Source organism: Pteronotus mesoamericanus, unplaced genomic scaffold (genome assembly GCF_021234165.1).
Source record: "Pteronotus mesoamericanus isolate MK-2021 breed Mesoamerican mustached bat unplaced genomic scaffold, CSHL_Meso_final scaffold_21, whole genome shotgun sequence".
In the NCBI taxonomy this organism is placed as follows: Eukaryota; Metazoa; Chordata; class Mammalia; order Chiroptera; family Mormoopidae; genus Pteronotus; species Pteronotus mesoamericanus.
In genome coordinates, this window is record NW_026555310.1 from 5,478,954 (window position 1) to 5,497,983 (window position 19,030).

The 19,030-nt window shown below is 47.0% G+C and overlaps 1 protein-coding gene across 3 annotated transcripts; it reads left to right on the forward strand.

The window, feature by feature from the left end:
* The first annotated feature begins 5,664 nt into the window (after positions 1-5,664).
* On the forward strand, positions 5,665-17,917 carry LMBR1L (limb development membrane protein 1 like). Of its 3 annotated transcripts, XM_054591158.1 has the most exons (17): positions 5,671-5,907; positions 8,433-8,517; positions 9,594-9,627; positions 10,656-10,795; positions 10,964-11,067; positions 11,651-11,777; positions 12,314-12,382; positions 12,522-12,586; positions 12,880-12,952; positions 13,028-13,111; positions 13,208-13,284; positions 13,843-13,920; positions 14,071-14,144; positions 14,375-14,465; positions 14,566-14,632; positions 16,975-17,136; positions 17,341-17,917. In XM_054591158.1, the coding sequence occupies exons 1-17, from the start codon at positions 5,836-5,838 to the stop codon at positions 17,406-17,408; spliced, it is 1,470 nt and encodes a 489-aa protein (XP_054447133.1). In that variant the 5' UTR covers positions 5,671-5,835; the 3' UTR covers positions 17,409-17,917. The 3 variants fall into 3 exon arrangements, with proteins under 3 accessions (XP_054447134.1, XP_054447131.1, XP_054447133.1); XM_054591159.1 differs by lacking the exons at positions 16,975-17,136; positions 17,341-17,917 and adding an exon at positions 14,894-15,048 and having other exon boundaries at positions 5,665-5,907; XM_054591156.1 differs by having other exon boundaries at positions 5,666-5,907; positions 12,880-13,111.
* The last annotated feature ends 1,113 nt before the right edge of the window (positions 17,918-19,030 follow it).

Below are 19,030 nucleotides of genomic sequence, written 5' to 3' on the forward strand. Positions count from 1 at the left end.
AGTCAACATTTGAAAGCTCAAAGGTGGTCTCACAGGAAGAACTAGAACAGTGAAGTTTTTAGATACAGATATAGAGTGCCAGAATTCTTTAAGTTTTAGCTTTCTATGACACTGAGTATGTAAGATGTTTAGTAATGAGAGAAATATAGAAGTGGAGAGGTACACTGGGAAAAAAAAAAACTTCTGAGTCAGACATTCCAAGTTCAAAACCCACCTTCACCACTTGCTGTTGTAGCCCCTTGCCCAAGTTATTCAATCTCTTCTGAACTGATTCCTCATCTATTTAAAAAAAAAAAAGGTCTACAGCCATATATTCACAGCTCTGAACAGTTGCTTATGCTGAAATAACCATCCCAAAACCTCCAGTGTCACCTTTTTCCCACTCAAATTATTCTCTCCTACAAATTCCCACAAAATTGTTTTTATACAGTTGTTGTATCTCTGCAGTCCTTGAAGGTAAAATTTTGTTGCTTGCTATACTTTGCTTTTTGAGGACTTGGCAGTTGCCTACAGTGAGTGTGCAATAAATATTAACTTGAGTTTATAAGAGTGGTTGCTTTGTATATTGTTTGAACAGTGTTTTAAAAAAACTGAGATAGAGTGATGAAATAAAAAATAGCATACCATCTCAGGAAAAAAAGATGTTAACTTGAAACCTTAAAAAAATAAAATAAAAATATCTACCTTGTAGGGTTCTTGTGACATTGAATAAAGTAATCTGTGTAATTTAGCACTTAGTGAAGGCTCAAGTAGATTATTCCTTTGTCTGTGTTGCTTGAAGATGTTGAAATTTATTCCACAGTCAAGGTGGCCCCTTCACTAGGAAGAATGGCTAACTAATTTCCTGGGCAGATCAAACCCACAAATGCTCAGGTGATTTCAGCATCATCCCTTAGACTCAAAGGTTGTGGGTTTGATTCCTGGTGGGACATAAACCCAGGTTTCGAGTTCGATCCCCAGTCGAGGAGTATATGAGAAGACAGCAAACAGATGTTTTTCTCTCTTATTGATGTTTTTCTCTCTCTCTCTCTCTTCCCCTCCCCCAATTCCCTTTCTTTCTCTCTAAAAAAGCAATGAAAAGGTGCCCTCTGGCGAGGATTAAAAAAAGGAACTGCCCTGGGCTAAGTATTGGGGTTGAGAGGAAAAGGTGAATTAAAAGCCAAATACAGGGTTCTAGCCCTCTAAGAGGAGAGGAAAGGAGAAAAGACATAAGGGGAGGTAAAGTTAAACAATATAAAAGAGTTAAATAAAAGCTCAAGATAATGAATGTTATGAGACAGTATGTACATGCCCAATTGTTCATTGCCCACTGAATTATACAGTTGAAAGTTGCCTTGAGAATTTAGAAGTGGTAGAAATACTTTTAGGAAAGGATGAAAGAGAAGACATTATCTGGGTTGAGCCTTGGAAGTAGATAGAATTTGGACTGAGAGAGATTTAGTAGCTTTAAAAAGAGACTATGTAGTGTCTTTCTGCAGTGTTCTGAGTAGTAATTCAGTAAACAGAGAAGCTTTCACCAATTCTAAACATAGGCATTGGAAAGAAAATTACTGGATTTGTAAACAAGAGCTCAAGGACTTGTGAGCAAATAAATTATACTGCTGCTGGGCTCAAAACTCCTTTTTCTAGGAAGTCTTCTAGATACTTTCTCTTGTTCTGAGCTTGAACCTATCTTATACAATGCTATTCCAAGTTCATTTGTTTATAGATATTGTACCTTTTAAAGTTCACTTCAGTTGTACACATCAGTACATTCTTGATGATGTGAAGTCTCTAAGCAGAAATCTATGTTGACCAGTTGTTAGAATCATATGTAACAGTTTGACTCAAGTGATGATGTCACAGCACTTTGTGGATTGCAAAGGAGCATTACCACCAGATTTATAGATTTGGAAGCAATCTGAAGGGTCTTCTAGTTTTGCAGAAGAGATCAAGTGTAGCTCAGAATGACAATGCTAGAACCAGAACTCAGCTCTCCCAATTATTAGCAGTGCCTGACATCTTTTCTCACTACATTTGTAAATATTTGAGTACTATATGTATTAGGCACCAGGCTAAGACTAAGGAAAGAACTGTTCAAAATGTGGGCCAAAAAGGGGGTTCTATAGAAAGTAACCTCACGGAGTGATCTGATTATAAATTCCTAACTGGGCAGGTCATGGTAGGTAATCATGCCCAGGCATATAGCTTTATAAATAAATGGTTTATCTTTGTTTTAAGCAAGCCCTGTCCATTGTTTTTGTGCATGTAAATTAACATATATTTTTATTTTTATTTTTTATTTTTTTGGTTTTGAGAGTAAGTTTATTAAAGCTGGGAACGGTGAAAAAGGAAGTGCTTAAGATAGACGCAACAAGGGAGAGCCTAGGTGGGGCTGCTTTGGCTCTCTGGAAAGTGAGAGAAAAGGGAGTCCCTGGGGACAGGTTCAGGGGGTTAACCTGGGATAAGCTGACACTGCCCATTGCTCCCCTGGTTGCAAGTCGTTTGGGGTCCCTTAGAGTTTACAACCTACACACCTGTGGAGGTAGAAGAGTGGGAAGGGAAAGGCAAGGGTGTGTTCCTGAGAGGGGGAGTTCTATTGGTTAACAGACCTTTGAAATAAACTGAACCATCCTCAAGAAAGCACATAATCTTATTAACTACCTGTAATCCTGCCTTGCTTTCTTTCACCCTCTTGTAATCTTCCTTAGCTTCCCTCCTTAATTTCAAATGCATAAAAAAAAACTGCAAAACTGCTATCAGTTTTGGCTCAAATAGACTCATAAAAATTCTCTACAGGTTTGAATGCTCTTAGGTTGATAAATACAATTCTCTTTATTTTTTTAAATTTTTATTGATTTGAGAGAAAAAGACATCCATGTGTTGTTCCACTTATTTGTGTAGTCATTGGTTGATTCTTTTTTTAAAAAAAAAAGATTTTATTTATTTATTTATAGAGAGAGGGGAAGGGAGGGAGAGAGGGAGATAAACATCAGTATGAGAGAGAAACACCGTTTGGTTGCCTCCCATATGCACTTCTATGAAGGACCAAACCCGAAACCCAGGCATGTGCCCTGACTGGTAATCAAACCAGAGACCTTCCACTTTGCAGGTTGATACCCAATCAATTGAGCCACATGGGTCAGGACATTGGTTGATTCTTGTATGTGCCCTGACCAGGGCTCAAATCCATAACACTGGGATATCAGAATGATGCTCTAACCAACTGAGCTACCCAGCCAGGGCATAATTCTTTTACTTTAGGAGCCTAGATAGGGGAGACCAAAAAAATGCAAACTAAATTAAGGCAACTTATAATAAATGTGGCAAAAATAGACTGCTTTAGATAAGGTAGTGGGGGTGGGGGAGACTTCTCTGAGCAGGTAACATTTAAGTTCAAACCTAAAGAAAACAGGAGCCAGCTGAAAGTGAATTGGGAGGGAGGAGGGGTAGGTAAGAGCTCTTTTAGGCAGAGGGAACACCAGGTGCAAAACCCTGAGAAAAGGAAGAGCTTGGCATGGTCCACCAGGAACTGACCAAAGGCCAGAATAAAGATGGTGCCAAGTTGACGCAGTAGAGAGGGGGTAGCTCACAGGTCACAAACTCAAATGCACAAGTGGGCGGATGATGTAAATGGAAAAACTGGCAAGGTGTGTTTACCTGAGTAATAGGAGCTGTGGAAGACTAGTACATCCTCCTCTGTCTACAGAGCCACAAGTCCTTGTTGCCCATGTCTGCCACATCTATTTAACAGACAGAAACCTGAATTTTTAAGGTGTCATCTCCTGATTTTTAAATCTTTGTTCAAATTTGTTAAAAATGCTGTGAGCCAAATAAAACACAGTCCAAAGGTGAATTTTAAAAGATTGTATTTATATATTTTTAGAGAAGAGAAGGGAAGAAGAAAGAGAGTGAGAGAAACATAGATGTGCAAGAGAGACAGCGATAGGTTTCTTCTCACATGCTCCCAACTGGGGACCCGGCCCGCAACCCAGGCATGTGCCCTGACTGGGAATCAAACTGGCTTTTGGTTTGCAGGCTGGCACTCAATCCACTGAACTACACCAGCCAGGGCAAAGGCAGGTGAATTTTTAAGTGCAAGCAGATCACTTTTGAGAGGTTTTGAGCTAAGACAAGATCCGATTTGTGTTTTAATAAGATCATTAAAGCACAGAGGTTTGAAATTAAGATCTGAGAAATGTTAAGCTCCGGGGTTACCTCTTCCTGACAAGCTGTAAGTTCCTCTAGGCCAGGGTCTGGACACATTCATGTTTGTTCCTACAGCACATTCAGTAGACACAAGCCATGTCTCTCTGTCCTCTCTTTTCCTTGCAGCAGAGCCAAGGACCTCGCCAGCTATCATCTCCTCTTTGTAACTGTGTCTCCTTTCTCTCTTCCTGTTGAAATTCTGTTTACTTCAAGCTTGGTTGCTAAGAGGGAAATCAGCCCTTTAGATTCTCTCATTATTGTGCTATCACCAAAGACAGGTAGGTACGTACATACGTACAGATTCATGTTTTTTATTTCCCAGGTTCTATCATAAATCACTGGGAAAACAAAAAACATCAAAATAACTTGCCTCAAGAAGTTACAAAGGTACAGAATTCAGTTGTTAATTCTGATCCCTGACTCTTGTTCAGACAGTAACTGGATGCAGTCTAAGGCCTTTAAAATTGGGCTCTTATTGTTTAATGGGAGGCTTTGCAAAACACAGCCCTTCTTTTGAGTTTCTCTGCACTGCTCCCTCCAATTTAGAGGAAGGATTTAACTTCATCATGGCGAGACTTTTCAAACAGTACTTATACCAAGATCTCAGGAAGGTAACTTGCATTCCTTAATTATGTGACCTTGGGCACATGACAATCTCTCATCTTTTTCTAATGTCTCAAATGCTAATCACAACACGTTCTCTTCTTAACGGTTACAATATTAAAATGAGATAAAGTCTGTAAAGTGAGTGGCACATACAGCGGCAAATGTTTGATTCAACTCCACACAACAATGTTCCCCTGTGGGCATTTCCTCACAAAGTTTCAGAAGAATATTTCTGTAGTTCTTTATTCAGCACTTTTTGTTTTTGTTTTTGTTTCTTTTTAGTATTTGCTCTAGCACACACTTGGCCATCCACAGAAGTGACCTGAATGAAAACTGGCCGCGGAGGATTGCCCCACTCCAACATAAACTACTTTCAGAAAATGGTGCTAGGGTCCTTGGGTTTCTGGGCAATCGTACCTTTCAGAACCCCCACGGATCCCTCACATCCCGCCTGCTCCAAATGGTTCATTTAACTATGGCAAAACTAAAATTTCGGTCGCTATACTAAAATGCAGGAACCTCCCTTCTCAACAGCCACAGGCAAGGGAGTCGGTTAGTTTTAGGCTGAGCAGCGATTGGCCTCAAAAAGCCCGCCTCTTTTCAAGGGAAAGCCTATCAGTGTTCCTGTAACTATGAGCGGCAGCTGCCTAGGAGCCAATGAGTTCTGCTCTTTGAAAGGAACCCGCCCTTCCCTGTGTTGTTGCTTCGTCTCTCGTAGAATAGAATGAGGATCGACGCTTCCTCATAGCGAGCCTAGTGGCGGGTGTTTGCGTCGAAACGTGACCTAGACCCGACCTTAAAGGGGAGGGAGCAGAGGGAGATAGGGCGGGGGCCCTTTAAGCGAGGCTTGCTGATGCCTGCCCCTTTAAGGGCGGGGCGTCCGGACGACTGAATCTGAACCTCAGATTACCCTGAGTTTCCGTCGCAGGCTGCGAGGAAAAGCTCTTCGGCTGGGTCCGGGTGTTTGGCGGCGGCGGCTTTATCCCCGCTCGTCCTCCCCGGGCCCGGAGACACCCCTGCCTCAGTCATGCTGAGCAGAGTATGGAAGCAGCTGACTACGAAGTGCTATCTGTGCGAGAGCAGCTATTCCATGAGAGGGTCCGCGAGTGCATTGTGAGTGCGGGATCCGGGAAGGAAGGTTAGAACCAAAGGGAGGAGAGGCCGGGTGCCGTAGGAGAGGTTCGGGTCAGAGTACAACCGTCTGGGCCCAGAGCGCCATCAGACTCTGCCTGGACCATGGGCGAGCAACGAAGGGCCCCGGCACAACCGAAGAACCAGTGCCCCAGCTGCTGAACCACTAGGTCGGATCAGCTGGGTAGCTGCGCGGTAAACAAAGCCGGTCGTTTTCCGTTCCTCCCCTCTGCACGCCCCTCCCCCCGCCCTCCCTCTGTCCCCCACCCCCACCGTGTTCTGGGTCCTTCGGTGTCCGGGAGTCTGGTGAGTTTGCCCATCTTAGTCCTAGAGGGATGGGTTTGATTAGCAGTGGGTTTATTTGCATTTACCGCCCCCCCCCCCGCGCCCAAACCCAACTGTTGTTTGTTGAAGGCGGACTTTGGTGGATCTCCCACTTTGGAAGAAGGGACTCTTGCTGGGGTGGATTTTACTAAATAGAGATGGACAACAACTAAGGTTCCTCCACCCCTACCCCTTTATTGGTGTTTGTTAGGAACCCTGTGAGGAGAGGTTTCTGGCTAGCTACCCAGCCATTTAGGGATTTCCCCTGTAAGTGGTTTCCCTCAGTGCTCTAGAGGGCACCTGGCTTCCTTCCTTACTCCCTCACTGCGCTCTGGAGAATCAGCTGAACCTGATTCAATGGGACTCCTCATTTCTGGGCATTGGGCACCCAGAGGCGCTTAGGAAGTCGAATTTTCCTCAGGCCTGCTTTGAACTCTCATCTCTCTCCTTTCTCCTCAGTCTTCCTCCTTGTAGCTCCCCAAGGTAGCTCTTTTCCATATACTTAGCGGAAAGGAAAAGAGAAAGGTTTGGAAGAATGGAAGTGTTGCTGAGTGGGCTCATCCTTCATTTTTCACAGGCTGGACTCTAGTGTGCCCTGGGCAGCCTGATATTGGAGGAGGGATAAAGTGAGCCACGACTTAACTGGATCTATCCTTATCTGTGAGGACTGAAAAGTAGGAAGTGTATCAGTCCTTGTGTAGAATGCCACATCTTTCAGGATGCCTTTCTCACGTGTCCCTTAGTGAATAGTCCCGCATGGTGAGCTTGGGCATATCAGGGAGGCTTGCCCAGGCCTTGAGACATTGTATGGCCAGAGGCCCACATTCTTAGAGAACAGGGAGGGATGAGACCTTGGTCAGAGAAACAGTCTCCTGCATATCTCCCCCATCCTTTTGTCCCCTTAGCTGAGGACATCAGTGCTGGCCAAGGGCAGCTGAAGGCTTCTGGTAGCTCCTCCACCTGGCTCCCCTCCCCTGCTCTAGAGAATGACCTAGCCTCTCCTGGAACTGGGTGGAACTCCAGCCTGACCTTTTGAGCCCTCCTACCTTCCTGGCTATTACGCAAGCCAAGGGCAGAGCACTAGGCTGTAAAAATTCTGCAGTTACAATCTGAGTAGTTCATTCTACTCTGCTTCCCTAATGTCAAAATCTGCAACTTCGTCCTAGACCCATGGCTGTACTGAGGTCCCTATGACTTTTTTCCTCTTTGGTTAGCTATGTGCAGATTTTCTGTGAGGACTGGAAGACCACAAGACTGACCCTGCCTTTGAGTACTTCAAATGCAATTATGTTTCTTCTCAAGACTCCCTAAGAGTGGAACCAAACTGAACTGTGGCTTCTCCCCTTAGCAATAGCAGCTTACTTGGGGTAGGGTAGGGATGCATGCATGTGCAGAGTATCCTGGCCAAGTCCTGCCTTAACTGTTAATTGGTGGCCCAGTCACCTAGAAGCATAGGACAGGCCTTGACAGGCCCGGCCCTAGAGTTCGGAAGGTGCTTGAGGTAGGAACCAGGGATCGACAGCCTTTAAAGGGGCTGATGCTGACTCTAGAGATTTTGTAGATGCTGGGCCCCAACTAAGTCCTACTCTTAGAGACAGAGTGTTAAATGAGGCTCTGGGTTGGCCCAGAGCAGACCTGGTCTTTCAGGGTCCCTGAATAAATGCAGTAGAAGTTCTGACTTGATCTAGTGGCATGATTCCTACTTATTCTCTCCTGGAGCTTGAGTCAAGATGGCAGTGGGGGAGGAGGTGACAGGTGAGGGTAGTGAAGTGTCAGGGCAATACAGGTATCCCCTTCTTCCTCTCAAACTTGTTTCCCATTCCAATAATACGCTAGAAGTAATTCCCTTTGGTCTATGGCCTGTTTCAGGTATGTGTACATGTGTATCTTTAATTTTTTCTGCCCAATTACCAACCAGTGTTTGGCCATTGCTATTTTATCCCAGGAATACTCTCATAGGGCTGGACATGGTGCTGTTTCCCCAGGTGTAGGGGGACAGCCCCTGTCTGTGGCTTCTTAGAGGCTCCTGAGGCCTCGACTAGAGGAAGTACCAGGGAGAAAGATGGAACCCCTGGAAATATGGAGACTTGTTTTGGGGAATTGATCCCATGGAATTAACAGGGAGGCCCCTGGGGCTGTGCTGGGGATTCAAATTTCTCATCCTAGCTCACATTCTGCCACAGATCTCAACACTTCTGTTTGCAACACTCTACATCCTCTGCCACATCGCCCTGACTCACTTCAAGAAGCCTGCTGAGTTCACCACAGGTACCTCTGATTTCCCTCCCTCTGTCCACCCTCTGCCAGTGTTCTTGTTGCCATGGGGCCAGCCTCAGGAGAATGGGCCTATAGTGCCTGCTGGGAAAGGAAAGGTGGCTGTTTTGGAGTCTTGGCCTCTTCTGCCTCCACACCTCTCCAGGGAGGCACGGTGTGGTCTAGTGGAAAGTCTAGATAGAAGTGTCCACAACTAGTAAAGCCACTGGGGAGGTCCTGTAACTTTCTGACTTTTAAGTTTCATTCTCTACAAAATGGTCCTAATAATCTCTATGCAGTCAATTATCATTATGTGGACCAAACAAGATGGTTAATATAAAAGCCCTCTGTAAACCTAAAGTGGGCAACTACAAGATGAATGTTATCATGGCACAAGCTCCATCACCTTCTCTCCTAGTGCTCCCAAACCCAGGACCAGAGACCTCTGTGACCACTGGGACACCAGGACCTAGTGATGGTGGCTTTTCTCTAGAGCCTAAGTGTGCTCACATTGGAGCTTTCCTTTCTGTAGGCATTGTGTGACTGGTTTTGCAGGGGGGGCGGGGGCGATGGACAGACACCCTGGCCCCAGTTCCTAGCCCCAGCCTGTCCAGATTATCCTGTCCTTGCCCTAGCCGTTCCTCTCCTCCAGATGGCTTCATGAGCCCTCGCCCAAGAAGGCATCTATTCAGTGTAATTCTCCTAGGGACTTTTTCTGTGAATCTCCCCTCTTCCCACTCGCTGCATTTCTCTGAGCTGCACCCAGCCACTGATGAAACCAACCTCACAGACCAGTTGTTTGTGATACGTTGAGCTTACAAAGAGGAACCTGCAATGGGAAACATCATGGGGAGGAAGGGAAGTGAGGGATTTTCTAGCCTGTACCCTCTCCACCTGGGACCACTGCCACCTTGGCCAGAGAACATGTTGTGGGGTTCATAGCGTGAGCTCTCCCAGAGCCTCCTGTCCAGCTCTGCCCCTGTGGGTGAAGGCCCTTCTTTCAGGGGGCTGGAAGGCACACAGCAACATAAATGGTTCCCAGAGCCTCCCACTGATGTCCTGCTTCTTCCCCATGCCTCTGTCTCTTTTAGTGGATGATGAAGATGCCACAGTCAACAAGATTGCGTAAGTGTTGATGCCTGCACCTGGTACCAGTAGCCTTTAGAAGCTGAGATCTAGTGAGGTTCTGGAGCTGGCAGAGAGAGTGGGGTGTCACAAAGTAAAGAGAGAGTCTCTGCTTCCACCGCATTTCTGGCTTCTTCCGGCTTTACCCCACCCTGGGGACGCTTGGAAAAGCTGCTCTTCCTGTCTCCCTGGTTAGGTCAGGAGCTTCTGAGATCCACATGGCCAGGAACTGTAAGCTGGGGCCTGAGTCACCGGAAATGGCTTCAGCTTGGCTTCACCTCCCAGCAGCCATTAGGAAGGGAGTAGGGTAGGATGCGGACTAATTAAAACAGCAGGAGACAGGGAAGGTGGAACCCACAAAGGGGAGACATGCATGATTCTAAGAGGATGGCCCTTATTCCAGGCTGCTATTTACTGGCGAGCATAAAGAAAAATACAGATATGTCCCCTCTGGGTCAACAGATTACAAGAAGGCAACCTTCCTGCCTTGATAGACCAAATCAATAAAAGTGTCCCTTCTTTTCCACTAGTACAGCCCAGGACACAGACCTTGGCTATGAAGTTGGGTTGTAGCTCCCTTTTCCCTCTTTGCCCTAGTGTTTTGTGCAGGGCATAACCATATGGGGTGACCCTGCTAATATGTGGGCTGAATAAGGCAAGCTCAGAAATCCACATCTCTGAGCAGAGAAGCCAGGCCCCATAGGTTGGCATCATGCCTGGTGTACCCCACAGGCATGTGTGGGAGGATCACATTCCTGGGGACAGTCTGGGCAAGTGACCTGGCAGGTGATCAGGTTCCCATGAATGCCCGAGATGTGCCCATCCCATGTGTCAAGGCTTCCCTGAAGGTAAGGGTTAAGGCAGGGAAGTAGTGGATAGAGCACCAACTGGTGGCTCCTTCCCTCAGTCTGTCACTGCTGCAGTCAGTTCCAGGAGAAACCACAGGTGCTCATAGGGACAAATGGCTTCTCGGGCCCAGTGATGTGAGTGAGTTAGCTAATCAAGGGCACTACCTCTTCTTTGCCCAGGCTCGAGCTCTGCACCTTTACCCTGGCAGTTGCCCTGGGCGCTGTCCTGCTCCTACCCTTCTCCATCATCAGCAATGAGGTGTTGCTCTCACTGCCTCGGAACTACTACATCCAGTGGCTCAATGGCTCCCTCATCCATGGTACGTGGCTTCTGGTTGCAGCTTGGGGTGGTGATGGGGAGCAGAGAGCATCAGGCAGATGGAGACAGTTATAATCACCCCATCCCTGGATATCTGATCACATGGTCTGTCCCCAGTGGGTTGGGCCCCCTTTCCTGACCACCTTTGCCTTTACTTTTTTTGTTCTAGGCCTCTGGAACCTTGTTTTTCTCTTCTCCAACCTGTCTCTCATCTTCCTCATGCCTTTTGCATACTTCTTCACTGAGTCTGAGGGTTTTGCTGGCTCCAGAAAGGTGAGTGAAGTATATATATCAATCAATCCCGAAGGGAAACAGTTCCACTCAGATGTTTCAAGTAAAGAGACTTTAATGAAGAGACTATTTGCAGAGGTATTTTCAGAGTTGAGGAGACCAAAAAGGAGTTTGAGGTGCTAATGGCAGCAGGAAGTCATTACCAGTCTAGGCTTGTGGGAACAGAGGGAAGAAATAGCTTCTGGAAGCCACTTATAGTTGAAGCTGGGGAGGTGCAGCCATTCCACAGAGGAGCTACTGGTCCCTTCCATTGGGCAAGCTGAATAGGAAACCCAAGGACAAAGGGCTTGTGTGAGGGGTCAGCTTCCCAGGGCAAGACAAGGATGGGGAAAGGACCCAGGGAGGGGGGTTGCAAATGAATATCCAGGATAAGGAGTGGCCCCAGGTGGTGGGGTAGGAAGACAGAATGATTTAGCAGAATAAGAGGGAAATGCTTTTTCCTTCCTCCTAAATCCATGTCTCTGGTTCCCCCAGCCAGACTTTGTCCCCAGTGTTTTCTTCCTTCCCCACACTGCCCAGATGTTGGGATTTCTCTCCACTCCACACCTATTGCCTTCTTCTGTAGGGCGTCCTGGGTCGAGTCTACGAGACGGTAGTAATGTTGGTGCTCCTCACCCTGCTGGTGTTGGGCATGGTCTGGGTGGCATCAGCCATCGTGGACAACAATAAGGCCAGCAGGGAGTCACTCTATGGTAAGAGGGCCCACTTCCTTCCCACCCTCCAGGCTGAGTGGCTCTTCAGTTGGCTGATGTTCCCTTGCCTGCAACAACTGTATCCCTCTAAGGTGGAGAAGGTTGGAATCATTTCAATCATTAGACTGAAGTTTCAAAATGATGGACTTCAGGCCAAATCCAACCTGCAGAAATGTTTCATTGGGGCCATGTAATGATGTTAAAATACATATATTTGAGTCAGTTGCTGACATGTTAAAGTTGGGAGGTTTTACATTAATGTCCAGATCTCTGGCTTTGCCTGACAAGGTTGAGGATCTGGTTTCACTAGTCCCTGGTGACTGCAGCTGAATAGCGGTTGTGCCCTTTACGTATGGCTTAGGCTCTACAGTTTGTTATAGTCCCTGCTACTCCATCTTCTGCTGACATGGGCCAGATTTACTGCTTTGTATTACTAGCCTAACCCCTGTAGGTTTTATGTTGTCTCTGAGGCCTGTCAGTCCCAGTAAGCAAGAAGGAGATGGGTTGACAGTACTTTTTTTTTTTTCCCCCCTTAGACTTTTGGGAGTACTACCTCCCCTACCTCTACTCCTGCATTTCCTTCCTTGGGGTCCTGCTGCTCCTGGGTGAGTGAGCACTGCCTGGGAGAGAATGGATGAGGTCCTTGGTCCAGAGCCCTTGGGGTGGGAAGAGAAGGAATGGAGGGTGGGTAGGGGGAATGATGGAGAGAAGGGTCTGGCAGGTGACTGGCTTCTATCCCCACAGTGTGTACTCCACTAGGTCTCGCCCGCATGTTCTCGGTTACTGGGAAGCTGCTGGTCAAGCCCCGGGTATGTAGTGCTCCTTGCCCTTCGTTCCTGTGGGGTGAGCTTCCTGCAAAGCTGGAGCCAAACAACCTTGCAGAGGGTCACAGCCTTTGTTGGCTCCTGTATCTTTCACCCCCATCATCTGGAGCTGGTTACTGGACATAAATCAGAGCACAAGGCAATCAGGAGGGATGGATAAAGTTGCTGACCACAGGGTGGTGAATGAGGGATAGGGGAAGGAATGGGATTATAAAGCCCTGGAGCCCTTGGGCTCTGGAAGCCTCTTACTGTTAGTCCCTCCCTTTCCCCTGCCCCAGCTTCTAGAAGACCTGGAGGAGCAGCTGTACTGCTCAGCCTTTGAGGAAGCAGCTCTGACTCGCAGAATTTGCAGTGAGTTGCAGTTCTTCCTAGGCGGGATGGTGGGCGTCGCTCAGGCAGGGGCAACACCATCTTCTCTGCCCTCAGATCCCACCTCCTGCTGGCTGCCTTTGGACATGGAGCTGCTGCACAGACAGGTCCTGGCTCTACAGACACAGAGGGTCCTGCTGGGTATGTGGGTTGGTAGGGATGGGGATACCTGGGTTTCCCCAAGGAGAGTAGCCCTCAGTTCCAGGCACTTGCTGACTGCTTCCCATTCCTGCACAGAGAAGCGGCGGAAGGCTTCAGCCTGGCAGCGGAACTTGGGCTATCCCCTGGCCATGCTGTGCTTGCTGGTATTGACGGTGGGTATGCCAGCCTTGGAGGGGAGGCAGTAGCAGGCCCTTGAGTACTTTAGGCCTTCTCAGGGAAGAGGAAGGAGGAGATGCAGGGACCTGCTTATCCTCAATAATAGCAGTCGCCTCTTACTGAGTGTCTACTTTGTGTCTTGCCCTGTGCTGAGCACATCAATTCCCATTTTGTAAATGAAGAAGTAGAGAAGCTGAGTTTGCCCAAGGCCACACAGGGCCACTGAGTAGTTACCCGGGTTTGCTCTGGGGTAAAATAAGGGTTAAAATCCAGACTATCCCCCCACTAGTTACAACCTGGACTTGGGACTATCTTATCAGTCTGGAAGAAGATGTCCATTTTTCTATTTGGCTTTTCTGCAATTCTTCTACCTGGAGAGGGTGTACCTTATAATACCTTCAAAGGTGCTCTGTTGCTAGCACCAGCCTTGAGGAGATCCTATACAGCAACTTGGAAACTGAAAATGTTGGACCAGAGTGTCTGCTCTTAATATTCAACCCAGGATACAGCTATGGGCTGGGGCAGAGATGGGAGTCTGTGACCTTGTCTCATAGGGCCTATCTGTGCTCATTGTCGCCATCCACATCCTGGAGCTGCTCATCGATGAGGCTGCCATGCCCCGGGGCATGCAGGTACTGGGCTTCCCTCCCACTGTATCTTTTGGGAATGGCCTAAGAAAGGCTGGGGCGAGGGCAGAAACTAAGGCCAGAGGGAAAGCTGGATGCCGAGGGGTGGTGCTGATGGTGGAGAGTGCTCCACAGTGACACTGCTTCATCTCTCAGGGTGCCTCCCTGGGCCAGGTCTCCTTCTCCAAGTTGGGCTCCTTTGGTGCCGTCATTCAGGTTGTACTCATCTTGTATCCTTCTGGAAACCCACCCATTGTTTCTGTCTGCTGACTCTGTCTCCTTTGGGACTCTGGGCAGAACTGTGGTAGGAGCAAGGGAAGGGGGCAAGTCTTCAACCTGAGGTTCAGAAAGAAGGAAAAGACTTGATTTTGAAAGGAGGGCTAGGGGAAAGGGGTCCTTCTCTTTGAGATGAGGCATTAACCCTTGGGAGCCTACCAGTTCTTCCCTAACCCAGTGGCAGTTACCTGATGGTATCCTCGGTCGTGGGATTCTACAGTTCTCCACTCTTCTGGAGGCTGCGGCCCAGATGGCACGACACAGCCATGACACAGGTAGCTGGGCAGGAGTAGAGGAGGTACGCCACGGGCGGGCATGGGGACAAGGTACTGGCAGCTCTGCTACCTCACCTCCCCTTTCCTTACTCATACCCAGATAATCGGGAACTGTGTCTGTCTTCTGGTCCTAAGCTCAGCACTTCCTGTCTTTTCTCGTACCCTGGGTAAGTAGCAAAAGGAGGTAAGGGGAATTGGCTTTTTATTGAGTACCTACTGGTGCTATGTGTCACTTTATATACATGTTCTCACTAATTCCTACAACAATCTTAGGAGAAGGTATTGTCCCCATGATACACATCAAGAAATGAGTCTCTGTGAACTGCTTATGCTGATTTAAGAGTAGTGTTGCTTCAAAGCTCATGATTTTCAATTTGCTATATCACATAGCCTTACCCATTTTTAAAAATTTTGTTTAAATTTTAAAGGGAAGGAGAAAGACAGAGAAACATCTGTGTGTTGCCTCTCGTACATGCCCTAACCGGGAACTGAACCCACAACCTGGGCATGTGCCCAGACCAGGAATCAAACCTACAACCTTTTGCTTTGCAAGAAGACACCCAAACAGCTGATCTACACTGGTCAGGGCCAGCCTTCCCCATCTACTGCTGTTTGTTTTGGTGGAAAGGTACCACTTTTCTCCAAGTCTTCCTTTGTGCTGGATCATCTAATAGACATTCTCATTTTAAAGATGAGGCACAGAGAAGCTGATTGATTTACCCAGTTATACAGCTGGCTTGAAGCAAAGCCAAGTCAGGCTATAATCCTTGTTTCCTAAATACTGGTCCAGTGCCTTTTGCACACACCAGGGCATCAAATAATACACTCAATCCTCCCTCCCTCCCTCCCTCCCTCCCTTCCTGATTTTAGAGATAGGAATGGAGAGAGACACAGAAGAAAAACATCAATTTGTTGTTCCACTTATTTATGCATGAATTGGTTGATTCTTGTGTGATATATCAGGACAGCGCTCTACCCAGCTGAGTTACCCAGCCAGGGCAACTTCTCCCATCTTTAAAGCTATGATCTAGAATTAACCTGGTAAAAATGTTTTTCAAAGGTGTTTTAAAATGTAACTAGTTCACTCCAGGGTAGTGTGAGAGTTGCATAGGTAATTCCCCCGCAACTACATCATTATCCATAAGATCACAAATGATTTAGTATTTAAATTAGTTCTATTTAGGTATGCTCCTTCTCTTCAGCACACCCATGCCCCCTTTCCTCAGGCATGTATTTTTGCTTTCTTTCTCATAAGCTTTAAGGGTTCCCATGAAATTTGCAACCAGGGGAGCAGTAGGCAGGAGCAATCTTTCCCAGGCCGACCCCCTGAACCTATCTCCAAGGACTCTTCTTTTGCCTTTGTAACCTCCTTTCCTGAGTCCACGCAGTCCAGCGTGGCTCACTTCTGTTACTGTCACTTCCTTTCCTGAGTCTAGACAGCCCAGTCCTGGCTCACTCCTGTTGCTGCGATCTTGCCTCTTCTATCTTAAACCTTTCCTTTGTGTCACTGTCCCCAGCCTTTTTAAAAAAAAAAAATTATATAATGATGCTTTATTATGTTTTATTGAGGTGTCATTGGTTAATAAAATTATATAGGTTTTCAAGTGTATAATTCTATAATACATCATCTATATTTTGTATGTTCACCACCCCAAGTCAAGTCTCCTTCTATTACTATTTATCCCCCCATACCCTTTTTACCTCTCCACACCCCACACTGTCCCCAGCCTTAATAAATATACTCTCAACATAAAAAATCAAAGAGTTCTATTTGGTTTTTAAATCCATACTCTTTCCCCTATACCATTTATACTTAAACCATGAGGATTTAGTAGTAAACTAGGCTTGTAGGTCCACCAGTTAGTTCCTGTAGGTCAGATCCCTGTAGTATTTTTTTTTAAAGTGGAAGACAGGCCCAAAAATCTTATTTGTGATGATATTATTATGAAGGGCTCAGTGTTAAAATAGTGCCTGGCACATATATAGTGTGTTGTCTCATGTAATTCTCACAGTCCCATTATTTCCTCTGTGTAATTTTATAGTTGAAGAAATTGAGGCACAGATGTTTAAGGAATTGCCCCAGATCACACAAGTAGTTGGGGTGGAGTTTGGATATGAACCAAAGCAATCTGATCTGAGTCAGAACTCAGCCTCCATACTGCTCTACCTACTAAAAAAATACTTGGTGGCTAGCTTAAAGGTTGCAGACCCAGGAACAACTGGTGGGCCCAGGGAGCTCCTCGGGACACCTGGAGCCAGAGGGATCCCCACTGGAGAATATGCCAAAATCTGGAAGGGAAATTGGAGCAAGCCTAGCTGCTGACACTTTTTTCAGCAGCCCTGAACCGCCTCTGAGACAGAGCTTGGGAGATAGGAATAATTTAGAATAGGAGAGGTCAACCTAGCAATTGCAGTGTTGAGATGTGGCCACCAGGAGGCTGCACAGGTTGGCCTCTGAGCCAGGGAGGGGCTGGAGTGCCCACCTCTCATCCTGGTCTTTGTACTTCAGGACTCACTCGCTTTGATCTGCTGGGTGATTTTGGACGCTTCAACTGGCTGGGCAATTTCCACATCGTGTTCCTCTACAATGCAGCCTTTGCAGGCCTCACCACTCTCTGTCTAGTGAAGACTTTCACTGCAGCTGTGCGAGCAGAGCTGATCCGGGCTTTTGGTGAGAGGGAGTGGGGAGCACAGGTTGGTGGGATGATTGTGAGGTGGAGCCTTTGGGAACAGTGGTCATCCCAGTAGGGGAAATGGCATGCTCTCTGCTTTATTTGTAACCTCCCTCATCCACCCATTTTGTGGCTTGGTTGTCTTATCTCAGAGGTCTGACTGTATGCTCTACTTTTGACTGCCCTCCCCTCCTCTTTTCCAGGGCTGGACAGACTGCCATTGCCTGTCTCTGGTTTCCCCAGGGCATCTAGGAAGACCCAGCATCAGTGACCTCCAGATGGGAGTGGGAGGGAGAAAACTGGACACTGCCATCTGCTGCCCAGGCCTGGAGTGACACCAAGAGTGGGCGGACCTTAGGACCTGGAATTTGAGAGGGATGGGTGGCAGAGAGGAGCTGAGCCCTCTGCACTGTTGCATAATCTGAGCCAGAGTTTGGGACCAGGCCCCCCTGCTTTTTCACATTTAACTATGGGCCTCAGCATGGGGTGGGGCTGGGTAACTGGGTCTGGCTCCTGGTCCCAAATCTGTTTACACATCAATCTGCCTCACTGCTATTGCGGGCCATGCCCGTAGCCATGTTTACATGATTTGATGTGCAATAGGATGGGGTGGGGACAGGGGAGGGACTGAGCAGGGGCAGACTTGGGAGGTAGATTGTCTCCTTTTGCCTCTGGCCCAGAAGAACTGAAGCACTGTGCTATCCTGGAGGGGCTTTGGACCACCAGAGATAATGAGGGCATGGGGAAGAAGAGGCCACAACCATCAGCAATAAAGTTGTTCCCAAGGTTTGCTTTGGTTTTGTTTTTTTGCTTTTTTTTTAAGGGCCTGTATGTATCTATTTGAACATCCTTACTCTCAGTCCTGAGTCTGTCAACTGAAAGAAACAAGAGTCCTGTCCACCATCCTTTCCCTCTCCCTCCATCAGCATTGTTAATGCTCTTTGGGGACTTAATTGTGGTATTAGGCCACACAATTAGGCAGCCTCGGGCTAGCTGGTCCCCTGACTCTTCCTTATGCCCATGGCCTTGTTTCTGTGCCTTGGCTATTGGGGGTAGGTAGGCATGGATGTAGGAATGGATAACCTCCCCTTGTATACACACACCCCCTCAGCCCTGTCCCCCCGACATAGATGTGGAGTAAAAGAAGAAGCTGACTAACAAGGGTTTGTGATCTACCTCGGAGAAAAAACTAATTCCTCTTTCCAGAGACTGTCAGTCCCTTAAATACTATGCAAGCCCTCTGCTACATCGGGGATACAGACAGTTTCTGCTTAAGGGTTATACGTATTATACATTGTACAACTTTTAGGGCCACCATTCACCTCATAGTCTTATGTATAGTTATGACTATTTTCTTGCAAAGGACAGGTGTCTTGAAGGGATGCCTTTTTCCCTAATATACACAAAGTGCTATGAGTGCTAGCTATGGAGCTGCATGAAGGGTGAATGTGAAATACCAAAAAAGTATAGGTGCCATGATTATTTGCTGAGCACTTTAGGTAGGCCAGGCAATTAACCATGATAAATAAGTTTGTGCTTCATTGCTTTGTCTAGAAAGGGTGACAGACAATTCTAACACCAAACCACAGTGGATGGCAGTTAATTACTGGTTCTCAAGGAAACATGGAGGTGGGCAGTGTCAGGGCATGAGAGAAGGCTGCTTAAGAGAAAGTGATTTCTAAAGGATAATTGATGGGTAAGTGTCCTAGGCTCAAAGCCTCTGATAAAAACAGTGTCTGGAAGCAGAGCCCTAGGGGTTCCAGAGGTAGAAAGCTGGAGAAGTGGCAAGATGAAAGTTAAAAAGTGATCATTAACCTGTTAGAGACTTAAGTACCCACTGGCCTCCAGCAACTTCCAATTGAGTTGCGTGTTTGAAAACGAAGTTGGGTGTCT